Genomic DNA, 21,702 nt, shown 5'->3' with positions numbered 1-21,702 from the left:
AGAATTCCCTGGCAGTCCAGTGGATAGGACTCCACGCTTTCAATTCCAGGGCCAGGTTCAATTTCTAGTCAGGGAACTAAGATGCTGCAAGCTGCGTGGCGCAGCCAAAAAAAAAAGACAGCATTGTCAGACTGGATAAGACAGTAAGACCTAAATATATGCTACCTACAAGAAATGCACTTCATTTTTTTTTTAAAGAAACTATTAAGCTCTTGTTTTATTATTATTATTATTATTTCTTTTTTTGGCTATGCAATATGTGGGATCTTAGTTCCCTGACCAGGGATCGAGCCATGCCCCCTGCAGTGGAAGCACGGAGTCTTAACCACTGGACTGCTAGGGAAGTATCAAGAAATGTACTTTAAATATAAATACACAATTAAGTTAAAATAAAAGGAAGTACAAAGATAAAGCATGCCAATAATAATCAAAAGAAAGTTGAAATGGCTATATAAATACCAGGAAAAATAGATTTTAGAGCAAAGAATATTACCAAGGATAAACCAGGTCATTTCATAATAGTAACTGGTTCACTTAATGAAGAGGACATAAAAATCCTACATTTTTATGCCCCTTATAATAGAATTTCAAAATACATGAAGTAAAAACTAATAGAACTATAAGGAGAAATAGAAAAATCCACAATTATTGTCAGAGATATCAATATCTCTCACTTACTAATGAATACAATAAGTAGACAGAAAATTGGCAAGAATTTAGTAGACTTGAACAACACTGTCAACCAATTTGACATGATCAACATTTAGAACACATTTTTTTTTCAATTGCATACAGAACACTTGTCAAGATGGATCATATTCTGGGTCATAAAATAAGTCTTAATAATTTCAAAAGCATACAAAGTATGTTTTCTGGAAATAAATCACATTATTATTGTGTAAGTATCTGACATTAAGCTTTTTGATGGCCAAGGAAGGCATTCATTACAAAAGACTTGTAATAAATATGTTTCAAACAAAGCTACTTGTAAGCTGCATTCAGTACAGTGTTATTTTAGTAAATGGAAGTGATATCCATTCAGTGTCACTTGTAATAAAGATGTTACTAACAGGGCTTCCCTGGTGGCGCAGTGGTTGAGAATCTGCCTGCTAATGCAGGGGACACGGGTTCGCGCCCTGGTCTGGGAAGATCCCACATGCCGCGGAGCAACTAGACCCATGAGCCACAACTACTGAGCCTGCACGTCTGGAGCCTGTGCTCCGCAACAAGAGAGGCCACAATAGTGAGAGGCCCGCGCACCGTGAGGAAGAGTGGCCCCCGCTTGCCGCAACTAGAGAAAGCCCTAGCACAGAAACGAAGACCCAACATAGCAATCAATCAATCAATCAATAAAACTTTAAAAAAAAAAAAAGATGTTACTAACAGAGCTACTTGAAAGCTGCATTCAGCACAGTGTTCATGCAGTGAAATGTAAAGGATATACATTCCATTAATGCATTTAGTGAAGTGGTTAAGAAGACTTGTAATAAAGATGTTTCTAACAGAGCTTACTTACTGAGTTCAGCACAATGTTATTACAATGATTAGAAGCAATACCCATTCTGTAATGCATGTAGTAAAATGTTTAAGAAAACTATAATAAACAGGTTTATAACAGGAAAAAAAAGACATCTATCTCAAACATATTGCCAGCTGTAAGACACAGCTACTAGAAAAACAACCAGATAAGGATTTAGGCTATCCCCACTCACAAAGGTCTCTCTTTCAGAAAGTCCTGAGTAACCTAGATTAACTGACAACTGAGTGATCCACTTCTCCCTTCCCTTACCCTAATTCCTACTCTTAGGCTGTAAATTAGCCAGTAAAGAGTAAACCCTCAAAACCCTAGACACTCTAACCTCAAACACTAGCAAAAGTAGAGCCCAAAGTCCATGCTTTCTCTCTACCCATAACCTCACTGTGTGGCTCTCAGGCATCTCAGTGCACAAGGAACGTTCTCCAGGATAGATCACATGCTAGGCCACAAAACAAGTCTCAACAAATTTAAGAGTACAGAAATTAGGACTTCCCTGGTGGTCCAGTGGTTAAGAATCCGCCTTCCAATGCAGGGGATGTAGGTTCGATCCCTGGTCAGGGAACTAAGATTGAACATGCCATGGGGCAACTAAGCCCACATGCCACAACTACTGAGCCTGTGTGCTCTGGAGCCCATGCACCACAACTAGTGAGAGAAGCCCACGTGCCACAACTAGAGAAGCCCAGGCACCTCAATGAAGAGCCTGTGTGCTGCAATGAAAGATTCCACATGCTGCAACGAAGATCCCACGTGCCACAACTAAGACCTGACACAGCCAAAATAAATAAATAAATATTAAAAAGAAAAAAGAAATTATATCAAGCAGTTTTTCTGAACAGAATGATACAGAACTAGAAATCAATTATAGGAATACAAATGGGAAAAACACAAACACATGGAGACTGAAGAACATGCTACTAAAAAACAATTGGGTCAATGAAGAAATCAAGGAAGAAAGAAAATACCTCAAGACAAATGAAAATAAAAATACAAATTCCAAAATCTACAAAAGGCAAAAAAGTAGTTCTAAGAGGGAAATTTATATTGATACGGGCCTACCTCAAGAAAGAAGAAAAATCTCAAATAAATAACCTAAACTACCATCTAATGGCATTAGAAAAATAAGAACAAACAAAACCCAAAGTCAGCAGAAGGAAGGAAATAATAAAGATCAAAGAGGATATAATAAATGAGAGAGCAAAAAGAAAAAATAGAAAACATCAATGCTGAATGGATAAAGAAGATGTGGCACATATATACAATGGAATATTACTCAGCCATAAAAAGAAATGAAATGGAGGTATTTGTAATGAGGTGGATGGAGTTAGAGTCTGTCATACAGAGTGAAGTAAGTCAGAAAGAGAAAAACAAATACAGTACGCTAACACATATATACAGAATCTAAGGAAAAAAAAAAAAGGCCATGAAGAACCTAGTGGCAAGACGGGAATAAAGACACAGACCTACTAGAGAATGGACTTGAGGATATGGGGAGGGGGTGGGGTGAGATGTGACAGGGTAAGAGAGTGTCATGGACATATATACACTACCAAATGTAAAATAGATAACTAGTGGGAAGCAGCCGCATAGCACAGGGAGATCAGCTCGGTGCTTTGTGACCACCTAGAGGGGTGGGATGGGGAGGGTGGGAGGGAGGGAGATGCAAGAGGGAAGAGAAATGGGAACATATTGTATATGTATAACTGATTCACTTTGTTATAAAGCAGAAGCTAACACACCATTGTAAGGCAATTATACTTCAATAAAGATGTTTAAAAAAAAAAAAAAAAGAAAACATCAATGCAACCAAGAGCTGTTTTTTTGAAAGGATAAACAAAACCAATAGGCCTATAACCAGGCTCATTAATGAAGAGAGAGAGAGGACCCAAATAAGCAAAATAAGAAATGAAAGAGGAGAAATTACAACTCATATCACAGAAACCTAAAAAAAATAATAAAAGAATACTACAAACAGTTATATGCCAACACACTGGACAATTGAGAAGAAATGGGTAAATTCCTAGAAACATACAATCTTCCAAGACTGAATCAAGAAGAAACGGATTACCTAAATAGATTGATCAATAGTAGTGAAATTGAATCAGTAATCCAAAAACTCCCAGCAAAAGAAAGTCCAGGAACAAATGGATTCACAAGGGAATTCTACCAAATATATAAAGAAGACATAATACCTATCACTTTCAAACTGTTGCAAAAAATTGAAGGGAACACTCCCAAATTCATTCTATGAGGCCACCATTACCCTGATACCAAAACTACACAAACTACAAAGAAGGAAAATTATGGGCTAATATCTCTGATGAATATAGATGCAAAAATCCTAAACAAAATATTAGCAAACCAAATTCAACAATACAGAAAAAGGATCATATACCATGATCAAGTGGAATTTATTCCTGAATGCAAGAATGGTTTAAAATCCACAAATCAGTCAATGTGGTACACCACACTAACAAATAGAAGAATAAAAATCATATGATGATCTCAATAGATGCAGAAAAAGCTTCTGACAAAATTCAACATCTATTTATGATAAAAACTCTCCACAAATTGGGTATAGAGAGAACGTACCTCAATATATGAAGTCCAAATATGGCAAGCCCATAGCTAACGTTATACTCAACAGTGAAAAGCTGAAAGCATGTCCTTGAAGATCAAGAACAAGAGTAGGATGCCCACTCTCACCACTTTTATTCAACATATTATTAGAAGTCCTAGCCACAACAATCAGACAAGAAAAAGAAATAAAAGGCTTCCAAATTAGAAGGGAAGAAGTAAAACTGTCACTATTTGCAGATGACATGATACTACATATACAAAACCCTAAAGTCTCCACCAAAAAACTGTTAGAACTCATCAATGAATTCAGTAAAGTTGCAGGACACAAGATTGATATACAGAAATCTGTTGTTTTCTATACACTAATAAAGAACTATCAGAAAGAGAAAGCAAAAAAAAAAAAAACCCAATTCCATTTAAAATAGCATCAAAAAGAATAAAATACCTAGAAATAAACTTAAAAAAGAAGGTGAAAAACCTATATTCTTAAAATTACAAAACGTTGATGAAGGAAATTTTAGATGATACAAAGAAATGGAAACACACCATGTTCATGGATTGGAAGAATTAATATTGTTAAAATGTCCATAGTATCCAAAGCAATCTACAGATTCAATGCAATCCCTATCAAAATATTCATGACATTTTTCACAGAATGAGAACGAATAATCCTAAAATTTATATGGAACCACACATGACCCCGAATAGCTGAAGCAAACTTGAGAAAAAATAACAAAGCTGGAGGTATCACATTCCCTGACTGCAGACTATACTACAAAGCTACAGTCATCAAAACAGTATGGTACTGGCACAAAAACAAGCACATAGATCAATGGAACAGAACAGTGAGCCCAGAAATTAACCCACACATTTATGGTCAATTAATCTGTCAAAAGAGGCAAAAATATACAATGGGAAAAGACACTCTTCAATAAGTGGTGCTGGGAAAACTGGACAGCTACGTGTAAAAGAATGATATTAGAACATCTCATCACACCGTATACAAAAATAAACTCAAAATGGATCAAAGACCTAAGTGTAAGACAGGAGACCATGAAACTCTTAGAAGAAAACATACACAGAACGCTCTTTGACATAGCAACATTTTGGGGGATCAGTCTCCTCATGCAAAGGAAACAAAGGCAAAATTAACAAATGAGACCTAATTAAACTTGAAAGCTTTTGCATAACAAAGAAAACCACTGACAAAATGAAAAGACAACGTATGGAATAGGAGAAAATATTTGCAAATGATATGTCTGATAAGGAGTTAATATCCAAAATATATAAACAGCTCAAACAACTCAATATCAAAAAACCAAACAACCAAATTTAAAAATGGGCAGAAGACCTGAATAGACATTTTTCCAAAGAAGACATACAGATGGCCAACAGGCACACAAAAAAATGTTCAACACTGCTAATTATCAGGATGATGCAAATAAAAACCACAATGAGATACTGCCTCACACCTGTCAGAATGGCTGTCACCAAAATGACCACAAATAACAAATGTTGTTATGGATGTGGAGAAAAGGGAACCCTAGTACACTGTTCTTGGGAATGTAAGCTGACTCAGTCATTCTGGAAACCAGTATGGAGGTTCCTCAAAAAACTAAAAATACAACTACCATATGATCCAGCAATTTCACTCCTGAGTATATATCCAAGAAAAAGAAAACACTAATTTGAAAAGATAGGCACCCCAATCTTCATAGCAGCATTATTTAAAATAGCCAAGATATGGTAGAAACCTAATTGTCCATCAACAGATGAATGGATACAAAATATGTGGTACATATATACAATGGAATTACTCAGCCATAAAAAAGAATGAAATTTTGCCATTTGCAACAACATGGATGGAACAGGAGAGTACTATGCTTAGTGAAATGAGTCAGAGAAAGACAAATACTGTATGTTATTACCTATATGTGGATATCTAAAAAATAAAACAAATAAATATAACAAAACAGAAACAGATTCACAGATATACCTAATAAACAAGTGGCTGCCAGTGGGAAGAAGGATGGGGGAGGGGCAAGAAACAGGTAGAGGATTAGGAGGTACAAGCTACTATGTATAAAATAAATAAGATACAAGGATATATTATAAAGCACAGAGAATATTATAAAATATAGAATATTTTATAATAATTTTAAACAGTGTAATCTATTAAAAATTGAATCACTATGTTGTACACCTGAAACTAATATAATATTATAAATCAACACCTTAATTAAAAAAAAAAATTCTGACACATGCTACAACATGGATGAACCTTGAAGACATTAAGCTCAGTGAAACAAGCTAGACACAAAAGGTCAAATACTGTATTATTTTACTGATATGAGGTACCTAGAGTAGTCAAATTCATAGAGACAGAAAGTAGAATGGTGGTTACCAGAGGCTGGAAAGTAGGAGAAATGGAGAGGTATTGTTTAAAGGATACAGAGTTTTTCAGTTTGGGATAATAAAAATTTCTGAAGGTGAACAGTGAATAGTTGCACAACAATGTGAATGTATGCTGCTGAACTGTACACTTAAACATGGCTAAGACATTAAATTTTATGTTATGTATTTTTACCACAACTTTAAAATTTTTAGTGGTTAAAATGGTAAATTTTATGTTACACGTATTTTACCACAATTTTAAAAACTAAAATTAACTGACTAACTAAATAAATAAGCTACTGTGTTTAAGCACTCTACAGCCCATCCCTCCCACTGATTACAAACAAAAACTCTGGAAAAAATATAAAAATCAACTACTTGAGGACTCTGAAAAGTAAAAAAAAAGCAAGTGGATTACAGAAGGGAGTCAAATGTGGAGAAGTGAACTGCAAGAAATAAGTTTCCCAAACTTTTTCTCTTTTTCTCTCTCACAGTTTTGCCTCAAGTGTGTACCCCAATCGAGATGTTGCTCAATGTAGGCACCTAAAACGCTAATAAAATCCCATCTTTTAGCCTATAGAAACTAGAGAAGGGCTTTCTTCAGGCAGGAAAGTGTGGGGGGAATCCCAGAAATGATAGAGCCAGAAAAGAAGATGCCCTAATTCTGTGTGTGATTCCATACAAGTCCCAGCCTAACCCCTGCACCATGCATGCACATGACAGTCCCAAACCAGCATAGCCAAGGCTTACAGAATTAGACTAAGATTTGAACCACTGCCTAAAGATGATGAGACAAAAATTACATTCTATATACAAAGGACAGAAAGATGTCACTCATTCTCATGGGAGAAGACCAATTTAGAAATGAGCCAGATATTGGAAACATCCAACCAATATTTTTAAAAACAACTATTACAATGCATCCAGTCTATGAAGTAAAGGAAAAAATACTTGAAATAATTTGGGGGGGGGTGATAGAAATAGGAATGTTTATTATCTTGATTGTGGTGATGATTTCATACATACGTAAAAAATGTACACTTTAAATACATGTAGTTTATTGAATATATAGCTCAATAAAGTTCAAAAAATGAAAGTAACATTACTCACATCTGTGCTAAGCACAAGGTAAATATTATTAATGACTATTTTACAGATTTAGGAGACTGAAGTTCAGAAAGATTAAGTACTTGCGTAAGGTTACCAAGTTAATCAGGTCCAAGATTCCAATGCAGATTTTTTTTTTTTACTTCCAAGACTATAATATTATTATTCAGATACAATATTGCTTTTTATTATTATCTGAGAAAACAATACAGCCTTAACTCTATTTAATTTATGAGGTTATTATCAGGATTGAGTAAAGTATGTCTCTAAGATATTTAAATTTATATGAGGGACTTCCCTGGTGGCACAGTGGTTAAGAATCTGCCTGCCAATGCAGGGGACACGGGTTCGAGCCCTGGTCCGGGAAGATCCCACATGCCACGGAGCAACTAAGCCCGTGTGCCACAACTACTGAGCCTGCATACCACAACTACTGAAGCCCATGCGCCTAGAGCCTGTCTCTGCAACAAGAGAAGCCATAGCAATGAGAAGCCTGCACACCACAACGAAGAGTAGCCCCCACTCGACACAGCTAGAGAAATCTTGCACGCAGCAATGAAGACCCAATGCCAAAATAAATAAATAATTTTTAAAAACCCACACACGTGTTTAAAAAAAAATAAATTTATATAAGATAGGTAACATATTATTAGTACATGGATTTCATACCACTAATTACATATTAGTATTTTCCTACTAAATTGAAACAAATTTCCCCTCTAGTAACAAATCCCAGAGGAAGCATCCAGCAGTGAGTACAGACTGCATATTAACCTCTACTTTTTTCACATCCCAAGTCTCAGAAACATTATATACTGATGGTACTATGTGGGTTAATCCATTGATAAAATCTATGAAAGATATATAACTCATATATAATCATATGTAGTATTTCCAAAAGTTAATGTTTATTAATGTAATAAAAAACATGCAATAATCTCAAAAGATGTAGAAATATATTCCTTTACATGGAAATATGGTCACACTATGTTGAATAATAAAAGCAGATTACAAAAGGTATTAATGTGTTGTTTTATTTGTTCTAAAATGCATATACCTACAAAGAAGATTGGAAATATATAATATACATAAAATGTTAAAGAATGATTATATCTGGGTGATTTTAATTATCTTTCTGCTTCTCTGAATTTCCCAAATTTTCTGTAATAAATAAGTAGTTTTTTAATGGGGAAAAACAATAAAAGCTATTGTTTCAAAGTGTAACAATAAACAAAAGGGTCCTGCTTCCCAGGATGGATTATCTTTGCTTCTTATTTAAATCAGCGTGTGCCTTTCATACAAGGTACTATCACAATCTAGTAGCACTCACCTGTCCAACTGCTTGCAAGTTATAGCAGACAATGTCCTTATTGGCTGCTGAAGTTCCATAGAGAAGTGCCTCAATGAGCCAGTATATCCCCAGGAGGAGGTCAGAGAAGCTCAGATAAACGAGTGGCCTTATCTGTAAAGCAATAAAATTCATAATTTCAAAAATGATATAGACAGGAGAATGTAACAATTAATTACTTTTATGTTTTACCCTTCCAGTAGAAAACTGGGCATAATTTTTCTGGGGCCTCTGCTATTGGTTGACTGGAGAATATAAAGGAATACCCCAGGTAGGAAGTAATCTGTAATCACAACTATCCCAACTGTTCTGGAACCAGAGTACTCATGGATGTATTAGCATTGGAACTTCTTCCTCAAGGAAAGAGAGAAAAGATGAGAAATTTTGTGATGGAGACATACCACAAATGGGAAATTTTAAGTGCTCTAGCTGCACAGCCAACATCTTCTAACAATAAGTAATGAGATTATCACCTGAGTGTTTTAGGATATGGTTGAGAACTCAAAGAAAATGAAAACAGGCTTTTTTTTAATCTTCACAGAGTTTAATTTGCATTTTTCTTTTTTTCTTTATTGAAGTATAATTGACAAATAAAGCTGCAAGGTAAAGTATATGTGATGATTTGATGTACATATACATTGTGAAAGGATTTCCCTCAAGTTAATGAGCACATCCATCACCTCACATATTTACCTTTTTGCATATGTGTGTGAGAACATGTACGTTCTATTCTCTGAGCAAATTTCAATTGTACAATAGTGTTATCAACTATTATCACGTTATGTACTAGATCCTAAGACCTTATTCATTTTACAGGTTTTCATATCAATGAAAGTCAAGGTGGAGAAAAATATCAGCATGAATTTAATTGTATATGTTGTCTTTCAATTTCTATCTACATTGCTTAAGTCTGTCTTTCTCATTTTCTAGTATCCTTCTCCTTTTGGCCTCCCCACTCCCACTTTCCTGAAAATAGTTTTGGCCCTTCTGTAGAGAAAATTATAATATGTTTATTGAAAGACACCAAAGATCTAAGGTGAAGAAATATACCATGCTCATGGACTGTAAGATCCAATGTTATGAAAATGTCAGTTCTCCTTAAATTGGTACACAGATTAAATGCAATCTCAATTATGTGTCAACATATCTTCTTGTGGAATTTGACAAAGTTGGCTCTAAATCTGATATTGAAATACAAAATATCAAGTTAACTATGACACTCGAAGAAAAAGGAGAAGGAGGACTTGTCCTACACATACCAAAACAATATAAAGCTGGACACAATAGAAAGCAGATGCAGTGGTACTAGCCCAGAGATGGACAAGTAGACCAATGGAACAGAATAGAGAGCCCAAAACAAGCCTAAGAATATATATATAAACGTTTTTTAAAAAAATAAGTTTATTTATTTATTTATTTATTTTTGGCTGCATTGGGTCTTCATTGCTGCACGTGGGCTTTCTCTAGTTGTAGCAAGTAGGGGCTACTCTTCATCGCAGTGCGCATGCTTCTCATTGTGGTGGCTTTTCTTGTTGCGGAGCATGGGCTCTAGGCAGGTGGGCTTCAGTGGTTGTGGCATGTGGGCTCAGTAGTTGTGGCTCACAAGCTCTAGAGTGCAGGCTCAGTAGTTGTGGCGAACAGGCTTAGTTGCTCCATGGCACGTGGGATCTTCCCAGACCAGGGCTCGAACCCATGTCCCCTGCATTGGCAGGTGGATTCTTAACCACTGCGCCACCAGGGAAGCCCCTATAAACTTTTTTTTTTTTTAATTTATTTATTTTTGGCTGTGTTGGGTCTTCGTTTCTGTGCGAGGGCTTTCTCTAGTTGCGGCAAGCGGGGGCCATTCTTCATTGCGGTGCGCGGGCCTCTCACTATCGTGGCCTCTCTTGTTGCGGAGCATACGCTCCAGATGCGCAGGCTCAGTAGTTGTGGCTCACGGGCCCAGTTGCTCCGCGGCATGTGGGATCTTCCCAGACCAGGGCTCAAACCCGTTTACCCCTGCATTGGCAGGCAGATTCTCAACCACTGCGCCACCAGGGAAGCCCTAAACTTTTGATATATGATAGAGGTGGCTTTTTAGATGAATGGAGAAAGAACAGTCTTTTCAAAATGTGATACTAGAACAACTAGATATCCATATGGATAAAAATTAAATTGGGCCCCTACTTTCTGCCTCACACGCTCAAAAATCGGTACCAACTAGTTTAAAGACCTAAATATGAAAGACAAAATTTATAAAGGTTTTTTTTTAAGATAATATAGGATAATATCTTTAATTACTGGTTAGGGAAAGTTTTTCCTAAGCAAAACACAAAAAGATCTAAAAGAAACAGTTGAAAAATTTGCCCACATTCAAATGAAAAATGTCTGTGTCAAAAGACACCGTAAAGAAACTGAAAAGACATGCCACAAAGTGGGAGAAGATATTTGTAACACATATGACTAACAAAGGACCAGTACCCAAACAATATTAAAAACAAAGCATGGACTTCCCTGGTGGTCCAGTGGTTAAGAATCCGCCTGTCAACGCAGGGGACATGGGTTCGAGCCCTGTTCCGGGAAGATCCCACATGCCGCAGAGCAACTAAGCCCGTGTGCCACAACTACTGAGCCTGTGCTCTAGAGTCCATGAGCCACAACTGCTGAACCCACGTGCCACAATTACTGAAGCCCGCACACCTAGAGCATACACTCCACAACAAGAGAAGCCACTGCAATGAGAAGCACGTGCACCACAGTGAAGAGTAGCCCCCGCTCGCCGCAACTAGAGAAAGGCCACAGGCAGCAATGAAGACCCAACGCAGTCAAAAATAAATAAATAAATAAAATTTATTTTAAAAAAACAAAGCAAACAAAAACTCTTACAAAGCAATAAGAAAACACAATAGAAAAAAATGGACAAAAGATTTGAACAGGTACTTAAGAAAAGAAATCCAAATGGCTGTAAAAATGTAAAAATATGCCTGACCCCATTAGTAATCAAGGAAATTAAAAAATTAAAGCTATAAGGAGACCAAAAGTCAATCAATCAATCAATCTACAATGAGATGAAAATTACACACCCATGGCAAAAATTTTTAAAGTCTGACAATATCAAATATTAACGGGAACATGAAGCAATAGGACATTTCATACACTGCTGGCACAACTATTTGGAAAAAGTCTGGCATTATCTAGGGGATATGAATATCCTATATTCTGTTATCAGGTAAAATCACTAGATAAACTTTTGCATGTGTGCATCAGAAGACATGTACAAGATTGTTTATAGCAGAACAGATAGATATATTGTGGTATGTTCATAATATAGAATGCTAAGCATCAGTGAAAAAGAAATGAACCAGAGCTGTACACAACACCATGGACAAATCTCAGAAGTGATACTGAGGGAAAAAAGCAAATCACAAAGCAATACATACCAAAAAATACAGTGTTATCCCATTTATGTCAAGTTCAAAAATGCAAAACTAAATTGTTTAGGGATATATACATTACTGGTAAAACTGTACATAAAAGCCAAGAAATGATTAAGCAAAAATCTGGATAGTGGTTACTGCTAGAGGTGAGGTTGTGACTGGGAAGGAGCACAGTAGGAATGTTTGGGGATACGAGCGATTCCTATTTCTTGTCCCAGGTTTTGTTTATAGCCATCCAATATATAGCACACATGAGTTTTATGCCTTCTAAACCATGGCTGGTATATCTCACAGTAAAAAAGTAAATTTAAAAAATTTTGGTGCCCCCACCACTGGGTCCACAGGCCGGCCCGGTCCCTGGCATGTGCGCCCCCTGCAAAAAAATTACTAAGTTATCATCAGATACTACCTAATATAAGAACTAATCTCCTCACCTGTACAAAAGGGAATTTTTCTCATACTTTTCTTCCAAATGAGAGGAAAGTTAAGATGCTAACACCTTGCTGATAGGGGTAAGTGGTCAAGCTGCTTTGGCTAACACAAACAAAAACAAGTGAAATAATATTTTAAACTGTATTTACTAAATATCAGATATTATTATTTTAACAATATATATCCTTTGCTACAAGGAAGCCTGTTAAGGTTCCAGCCAGGTGGCATATTCATAGATTTTACTGGCCTATGACCTATCACAAGTTTATAACTGTTAATGGGTAAAAAATTAAAACTGAATACAAAATAAACTCTGGAGCAGAAAGGCGGCCAAGCAGCTTTTGTGAGCAAGAACATAATTATGGTCATTGAGTCAATAAATAGCCTTATATATAGGGAACTGTTGGCCATTAAAACACACCTAAGGTCTTTGGCACAGAAATAAAGGATAAAAAGAGGTTTATATACTTTCACTCATGGTTGGAAAATCATGAGTTCTAGTAACAGGAGATAAAATCAATCAATTAAACAACAAAACTTAACTGAGCACCTATTATTGAAATTAAAAAAGATTTCACCCCTTCTATGTTTAACAAGATACTAGGTCGAAGGTAATACAGAGAAATGTATGATACAGGTCACGCTTTAAGAAAAATACAAAAAATAAAAAATTTTTAAAAAGGCTTCCCTGGCAGTCCAGTGGTTAAGACTTCGTGCTTCCACTGCAGGCGGCACAGGTTTGATCCCTGGTTGGGGAACTAAGATCCCACATGCTGTGCAGCGCAGCCAAAAATTTTTTTAAAAATTAAAAAAATTTTTTTAAATTAAATAAAAATACAATCAGCATAGTGCATGGTAATAAGATGAAAAAGCTTAAGACATGATCCTAAATATGAAAGCAAAAACTTTAAATATATTTGTACTTGTCTCATTTAAATCAAGAGCAAAGTAAGGTGCAGGGATGGAATGCATTGTGTGAAAGGCTTTCCCCAAGGAGGTTCTGGGTCCAGGTCTAACCTGGTAAGGTAAAACACCTAAAGCAACTCATATTTATACTCTTCCAAAACACTGCTTCCTAATATTTCTAGTGAAATCAAGTTACAAAGAATATCAAAAGTGACCTTCACAAGGAAATGAAGTGCACTTCACACAAGTGCAGCGAAGTATATCTGCCTCGAGTTTTTGGTTGTTTTTTTTTTCTTTAACACTGGCTGGCCTGGGCTACTTTCTTCTCTCTTAAGGTTGCCTCTCTGAGTTATTGTCTAATCAGCTAGTCCCCTCAAAGATTTCCCATGGATTTCTCCAATTTACTATAATCATTAATTTAATAATTTTTGTGTTTTTCAGATTATGCCTTCCATGTGTTTATGCTGTTAAAAATGTTATTTGATGAAGAAATAAAGGAAAATGATGGAGCATGGCTGACATTTTTAAGCTGGAAAAATCGGAATCTTCCCTACACCAAAAAAGCAGAATGTGTAGGAACCACTGAATTATTGATTACTAAGGTCCTTCAGGCTCTGGTTATGTGAAAGGTATGAGAACCGAAACCAGAGAAATTAAAGGTCACATCCCAGGCCAAACTAGACCCCACATCTTTATAAAGCTCTAACCCACTGTTATGGCAGAGGTCACCCTAGAGCAGTGGTTTTCAACCAGGAGTGACTGCCTCTCTCAGAAGACATTTGGCAATATTTGAAGATATTTTTGGTTCTCACAACTGGGTGAGGAAGGTTGCTGCTACATCTATTGGGTAAAGTCTGCTAAATATCCTAAGATGCAGGACAGCCACCCACAACAAATAACCATCTAGCCCAAAAGGTCAGTAGTACTGAGAATCTCTGCTTACCTCTCTCCACAATGTAACATACTTTATTAACTTAATCACATCTGAACTCAAATTTCAACAAACATTCAGGAAAGAAACTTTAGGGAAATCCACATCACAGGAAGATGTGTGGCCTAAGATTACTTTGGCAGGCAATTGACAATACAGTATCAAGACTTCTACTTTCTAGTTTTACTTACATAGGCACATTCTACCTCTGAAATTCAAAATTCTCTTTTCATTAGACATTATATTTCAGTGGTTTAAAAGTGTATGTGAGAAGAGGCTTTGGAACAAGACAAGTCTGCCTCAACTTCTAGCTCTAACACTTACTAGCTATGAGACCTTAGCCATAGCTAAGCTAAATGTGTCATTTTCCACATTACAAAAGCTCTCTCATACATGTCCTAAACTACATTTTGCTTAATTTTGTGCCACTTGGCCTGATTAGAAAAACAGTTTTGTTACATTTTTCTTAAAATCTTTTTTTTTTTTTTTTTGGGGGGGAGCACACCATGCAGCTTGTGGGACCAGGGATTGAACCTGGGCCACAGCAGTGAAAGCCCAGAATCCTAACTGCTAGGCTACCAGGGAACTCCCTGATAGGTTTTTTTTTTTTTAATACCTTAAGTATATACTATTTTTATTTGTCAATTATACCTCAATAAAAGGAAGGTTTTTGACTAGACTTTTTTGGTATGAATAGTTTTACATAGGATGTATTTTTGTTCTATTTTCACCATTAAATTGTAATTGCCTAGAAGGCCAGAACAGCAAAATAAATACCTTTTGTATAGCAGTCTTTGAACTATTTCCAGCCCCACTAGCAATTTTACCAAGATATCAACATTGGAAAACTCACCTCTAGGCAGGACCCTACCATGCTTAGAGTGAATATAGGCTTCAAACAATACTCTGTTTCTTTGACTTTAATAATTAATGCATACCCCCAAAAATCTACATTTATCCACTAATCCACATTTAGTCAATTCCTCAGTATTCAAAATTATAGTTAAAATAACTACCTAAAAGAAAAGGGAGATCTTTGGGGCAATGTCTAAAATATCTCAATGTATTATATCAAAATGACAAATTTACAAGCAATTCATAGGATTATTCCATCATTTATAGGGGACACCTCTCTTTTTTATTTCAAAGGCTAAGTCACTAAAAGTTCAAATCCAACACAGAAAGAGACTGCTCACCTCTGGAGATTTCTGTATGTTCTGGAATACAGCATAGGCAATAAGTGAACTTGAACCTATAACACTGGCAGAGATAAAAGACTATCATTAAACAGGACAATTGGCGCTCCTTTGTTTTTGCTACTTTTTTTTACAGCTTTATTGACATATAATTGATGTAAAATAAACTGCACAAATGTTTTAAAAATATGGAATGCTTCACGAATTTGTGTGTCATCCTTAAGCAGAGGCTATGCTAATCTTCTCTGTATCATTACAATTTTTAGTATATGTGCTACCAAAGTGAGCACTTCACAACTGATTTTGCAAATCAATCCTGTTGACCAAATTGTCCTTTGATTTTCAGATGTTACCTTTCAATCTGGTTTTTTTGTTATTATTGTTGTTGATGTTATTACATTTTATTAATCAGATAATGTCAACATGGTAAAGAACACCATTTCTAACTAATGAGTAAAAGCAAGTCCCCAGGGAAAAAATATAGAAACTTCAGAATTCTCCAGTTTTGCTTGTACTAGTTCAAACAGTTACATTACATGAGGTTAAATAAACTTACCTCAGAGTAGCCATAACAAACTGTATCCACTGTATTGCAGAAAATAACTAAATAAAAAGAGAAAGTAAGAATAAAATTAAGCCTTTTAAATTTAATATTCAACCTTTCTCTAATTTCACTGTTTGTTAACTATCTGTGCAGAGCACAAACTCTTCAGTGCCTAATCAAAACACACTACAAGTCTGAGAATGAGTAAAAAGGGTGAATAGGCCCCTGGAAAGCCAGGGTGGCTCCTTTCTTCCTCCCTTATTGCTACATTGCTGGGAAACAGTAAGATAAAAAGAATAGACAGGTGGATAGAAAATGACTGGAGGAAAAAAAGAGAGTTGGATTAGAAAATTAATAAAGGGAAGAATAAAATGGAAAAGAGGCAGAAAAAGTTAAATTTTAAGACAGAACAGACAGATATGTGGAAAGAATGGGTAACAGAAGAGGCAAACAAATACTAAATAAAGTTGACTGACAGAGAGCTAGACAGAAAAAACAGAATAGTAAGCAACAGGGGAAAAGGAAGAAGAAAAGTTAGTATGGAGAGAGATGCTGTGAGTGAAAAATACAGAACAGGGAGGAAGGAAGGGGGATCGAAAAACGAAGAGAGGGGCTGCTTCTAGTCTCACCAAGTTCCAATTGTCCTCCAAAATGCTAGCCTCCAGTAGGAAGGCCATAGGGACTTCAGCCTCAGCTAAATTCAAGCAGCCTGATCCTTCCTGGTCAGGTTCTGAATCCCAAGCAGTAAACAGGTAGCTCCACCCTTAACCCAGCTGGGCTCCTCCCTACCCAATCCTGCCCTGTATCTTGAGGGCAAGGAGAGAAAGTAGTGACAAGTGGAGGAGAAAGGCAAGCAGAAAGAACAAAAATAGAAAGAGCAGGTGACAAGGAAACAAAGTTCTAAAAAGCATTAGGAACTGTAAAAAGGGGCAAGATGTAGGACTAATAAAAAGTACAGAGAATGAGTCACCATGAAAAGGTAAATAGAGCTGCAAGAGAGAAATAGAATAGAAAAAAGGGAGAGAAAAACAGGGAAGAAGGGAGGTCTGTTTGAAACCTGTCCCTGTTTAGGGACACAAGCCTGTGTTGGGGAAGACAGGCTATATATTTACTCAATCAGTAAGTTTTTAGTAATAGCTGGAAAAGATGTGAAGAGAAAGGGTTATTAATGTCTCATAATACTAATGTTTTCTTAAATATTCTGTACCAAAATTCCCACCATAAATATAATAAATGTATTATATAATATTTGTAATATTATATTTGTAGTAATATTACATTTATAAATGTAAATATAATATTACTAAATTACACAATTCATTGAATATGCTTATGTTTATATATCAACTTTGTGTAAAACGCTGTGTTATGGAAAATATAAAGACAAAAAAGATCAGACCCAGACTTCCAGGAGCTTATAATATAGTAGGAAAAATAGCTTGAATACCAAATCTCAAATAATCTGTACACAAAAATAATATACACTGATTGGCATTTGAACATTATTTGGAAGAACTGGTAAAATTTGGACAAAAATTGGGGGAAGGAGAAAGCAGAAGGAAGAACGCTTCATTTACATAACCATTTATCTTTCATCTAACCATACTCTCATACATTTTACAAATATTTATTGATAATATAAATTAGATCATTTGCATGGCTTGAGTAATTTAAGTATATTATTCATTTATTCATATGAAATTAAGAATACCATGTGCAGTGGAATACAGGACATTGTTAAGTAGAGGTAGGCTCTAATCACTTTGCTTACATTATTAGATAAACAAATTAAAATACCAGTATATTTCTGGATCAGAAATCCCTACCATAAAATCTTAGGGAGTCTTTTGAGGCCTCTAATCAGAAGTCTATCTAATAAGGGTGAGGGGACTAATGACAGTCTCACCAAGTGATAAGAGAATGCTTTTGGACAAAGGACTCTTGTCTCAGTCAAGAACAAATCTCAGATTGTTCAGAGAACAACCATGGCAAATCAGTCTGCTGCTCTTGACAAGAGAACTTTTCTCTTTTGGCATCTATTCTAAAATGTCTTATGCCACCAACCAACATTTGGGGATTTACTTTTCTATTTTTCTCTCTAAATTAAGCCCCTCCCTTCTGTATATTTAGCACTGTTCCCCTTTGAAATGTCTTTGGAATCATAATTCTCCCATTTCCTTCTCTATAAGAGCTAACCCAAGCCCAAATGATGAAGTGGGTGATATTTATTTTCAGTTTTGTCTTTTCTTTTTACTTAGCTCCTTAGCAAGCTCAAACACATCTCAGTTCTCAATGTAATGGGCTACTACTATATATTACATATCAATTTCAGTTAACAGATATTCATTAAACTTCTACCATGAGCGAGTTACTGCAGTGGATACAAAGTCAAGAAAAACACCTATGTAGTAAAGTATTTTAATTTAAGCAGAAATAGTACTTAAAGAAAATTTCTAGTAATAATAGCTACCAATTATCAACTGGTTTCTCTGTAAGCATTTTAATCCTCAACACAACCTTTGAGGTAAGAAGTATTATTCTTATTTTACAGATGAAGAAACTGAGGCTTAAAGAAGTTGTGTCATTTTCCCTCTGGTTACAGAATTATCAACTGGTAACACCAACATTCAAACTCAGTCAGTCTGATCATAGTTCTCACTCTTAACACATACAGTACTCTTAACAGGAAACTGGTTAAGGAAAATAGGGAAAGGTAATTTAAAAAATTAATGGCACATCAAAAGAATTCTTTTATTAGGCAATTGCTTCTCAGATATGACAACAAAAGCACAAGCAACAAAAGAAAAAAATAGATAAATTGGTCTTCTTCAAAATTAGAAACTTTAGTTCTTCAAAGGATACCATCAAGAAAGTAAAAAAGACAACCCACAGAATAGGAGAAAGTATGTGTAAACTATATATCTAATAAGGGACTTTTATGTAGAATATATAGAGAATTCCCACAACTCAGTAACACAACCCAATTTAAAAATGGGCAAAGGTTTGTTTTTTTGTTTTTTGTTTTTTTGGCTGCACCTCACAGCTTGTGGGATCTTAGCTCCCCGACCAGGGATCGAACCCAGGCCCTGGCAGTGAAAGCACCAAGCCCTAACCACTGGACCGCAAGGGAATTCCCGGGCAAAGGTTTTAAATTAGAGATTTCTCCCCAAAATAATACGAATAACTAATACACATGAAAAGATGATCAACATCATAAGCCACCAGGGAAATACAAATTAAAATCACGAGATGACATTTCACACCTACTAGGATGGCTATAATAAAAAGAAAATAGCAAGTGAATGTTGAGAAATAGGAAACCTCATACACTGCTGTGGAAATATAACATATTGCAGCCACTTTGCCAGTTCCACAAAAGGTTAAACATATCCTATATGACTCAGCTCCTAGGTATAAACCCAGTTCTATTTCTAGGTATATACCCAAGAGATTAAAATATATGTCCACACAAAAACTTCAACACAAACGTTCATAACAGTGTTATACATAATAGACAAAGAGTAGAAACAACACAAATGTCCATCAACTGGTGAACAGATAAATAAAATATGCTATATCAGTACAGTGGAATATTATTTAGCAATTGAATGAAGTACTGATACATGCTACAACATGGATGAACCTTGAAAACATTAGGCTAGGTGAAAAAGCTAGTCACAAAAGACAATGTACTGTATGATTTCATTCATACAAAATGTCCAAAACAGGGTATTTCCCTGGTGGCCCAGTGGTTAAGAATCTGCCTTCCAATGCAGGGGACGCGGGTTCGAACCCTGGTCAGGGAACTAAGATCCCACATGCCGCGGGGCAACTAAGCCCATGCGCCGCAACTACTGAGCTTGCGCGCCTCAACTAGAGAGCCCGCGTGCCGCAAACTACAGAGCCCACGTGCTCTGGAGCCTGCGCCACAACTAGAGAAGAGAAAACCCGCACACCACAACTCGAGAGAAGCCGGCGCACCGCAACAAACAGCTCACACGCTGCAATGAGCGCCACGACGAAAGATCCCACGTGCTGCAAGGAAGATCCCGTGTACCACAACAAAGATCCAACGCAGCCAAATAAATTAATTAATTAATTTTTAAAAATGTCCAAAACAGGCTAATTTACAGTGACAGAAAGTAGATTAGTGTTGCCTAGAGCTAGAAAGGTAGTTTGGGAGGGAATGGGGAGTGACTGCTAATGGGCACAGGCTTTCTTTTTAGGATGATAAAAATATTCTAAAATTAGATAATGGTGCTGGTTGTACAACTCTATGAATATACCAGAAACCACTGACTTGTACACTTTAAAAGGATGAATTGTATGGTACATAAATTATATCTTAATAAAGCTGTCATCCAAAAAAATGAAGTTTGGGACAAAAGCAAGGAAGGATATATCCCATTGCTGAAACTCATGGTATAATGATTAATGGATAACATGTTTCTGTCTCTCCTACTGAAAAGAATAATATTTAGAATAAAAAGTGTAAAACATTGTAAGAGGCAACTGAAGATAAAGATTGTAAGAGAGCACCTGACAGCTCTAAATGAATACAGCACTCCTGGCCTGAACAAATTACACTCCAGGGCTTTGGTAAAACTTGCAGGTTAACCCAATAAACCACTGAATGAAATCTGAGAGTTCATGTAAAACTGGGAAAATTGCTAGAAATTGTAGAAAATTGTAGAAATTGCTAGAAGTTGTAGAAATTGTAGAAAGCTGTTGATAACTAAAAAATTTTTATAAGGAGAAAGGATAGTAGAATCTGCAAAGATCTTAGTATTTATCTCAGACAAGATTCTAGAATGAACTATCCAAAAGATGTGTTTTTATCAATTTATTTATTTATTTATTTATTTATTTATCTTTGGCTGCATTGGGTCTTCATTGTTGGGTCTTACTTGCGGCGTGCGGGCTTTCTCTAGTTGCAGCAAGTGGGGGCTACTCTTTGATGCAGTGCGCAGGTTTCTCATTGCGGTGGCTTCTCTTGTTGCAGAGCTTGGGCTCTAGGCACATGGGCTTCATAAGTTGTGGCACGCAGGATCGGTAGTTGTGGCCGGCGGGCTCTAAAGCACAGGCTCAACAGTTGTGGCGCACGGGCTTAGTTGCTCCACAGCATTTCGGATCTTCCTGGACCAGAGCTCAAACCCGTGTCCCCTGCATTGGCAGGCAGATTCTCAACCACTGTGCCACCAGGGAAGTCCCAAGATGTGTTTTTAAAGAATTAGAAAAACGTAACCATTAATTCAACATGGATTTATAAAAAAAATCATGCCAGACTAACCCCATTCTTTCTGGACAGAAT

At 36.2% G+C, this 21,702-nt stretch overlaps 1 protein-coding gene and 1 non-coding gene across 6 annotated transcripts in view; both read right to left on the bottom strand.

Annotated features, from left to right (window-relative positions):
* TMEM116 (transmembrane protein 116) overlaps positions 1-21,702 on the bottom strand; it is a 216,037-nt gene that overhangs the window by 184,556 nt on the left and 9,779 nt on the right. For 4 of the 5 annotated variants that reach the window (XR_011076384.1, XM_068563795.1, XM_068563794.1 and 1 more), the window contains exons 1-4: positions 17,021-17,094; positions 16,404-16,450; positions 15,848-15,911; positions 8,949-9,080 (exon numbers count right to left, since the gene is read on the bottom strand). Coding sequence is in view for 4 of the 5 variants with exons in the window: in XM_068563795.1 (XP_068419896.1) it covers positions 8,949-9,080; positions 15,848-15,911; positions 16,404-16,450; positions 17,021-17,068 (291 nt within the window). In the remaining variant the exon portion in view is untranslated. Of the gene's footprint in view, positions 1-8,948; positions 9,081-15,847; positions 15,912-16,403; positions 16,451-17,020; positions 17,095-21,702 lie in introns of those variants that run through there. The other variant, XM_068563797.1, reaches the window with a different exon arrangement.
* Positions 16,030-16,137, bottom strand: LOC137777091 (U6 spliceosomal RNA). The gene has a single exon (XR_011076419.1). It is a non-coding gene; the product is annotated as a U6 spliceosomal RNA (small nuclear RNA).

This window comes from Eschrichtius robustus, chromosome 14 (genome assembly GCF_028021215.1).
Source record: "Eschrichtius robustus isolate mEscRob2 chromosome 14, mEscRob2.pri, whole genome shotgun sequence".
Taxonomy (NCBI): domain Eukaryota; kingdom Metazoa; phylum Chordata; class Mammalia; order Artiodactyla; family Eschrichtiidae; genus Eschrichtius; species Eschrichtius robustus.
The sequence above is the reverse complement of the archived record's forward strand: the minus strand, read 5'-3'. Positions and strand labels throughout refer to the sequence as shown.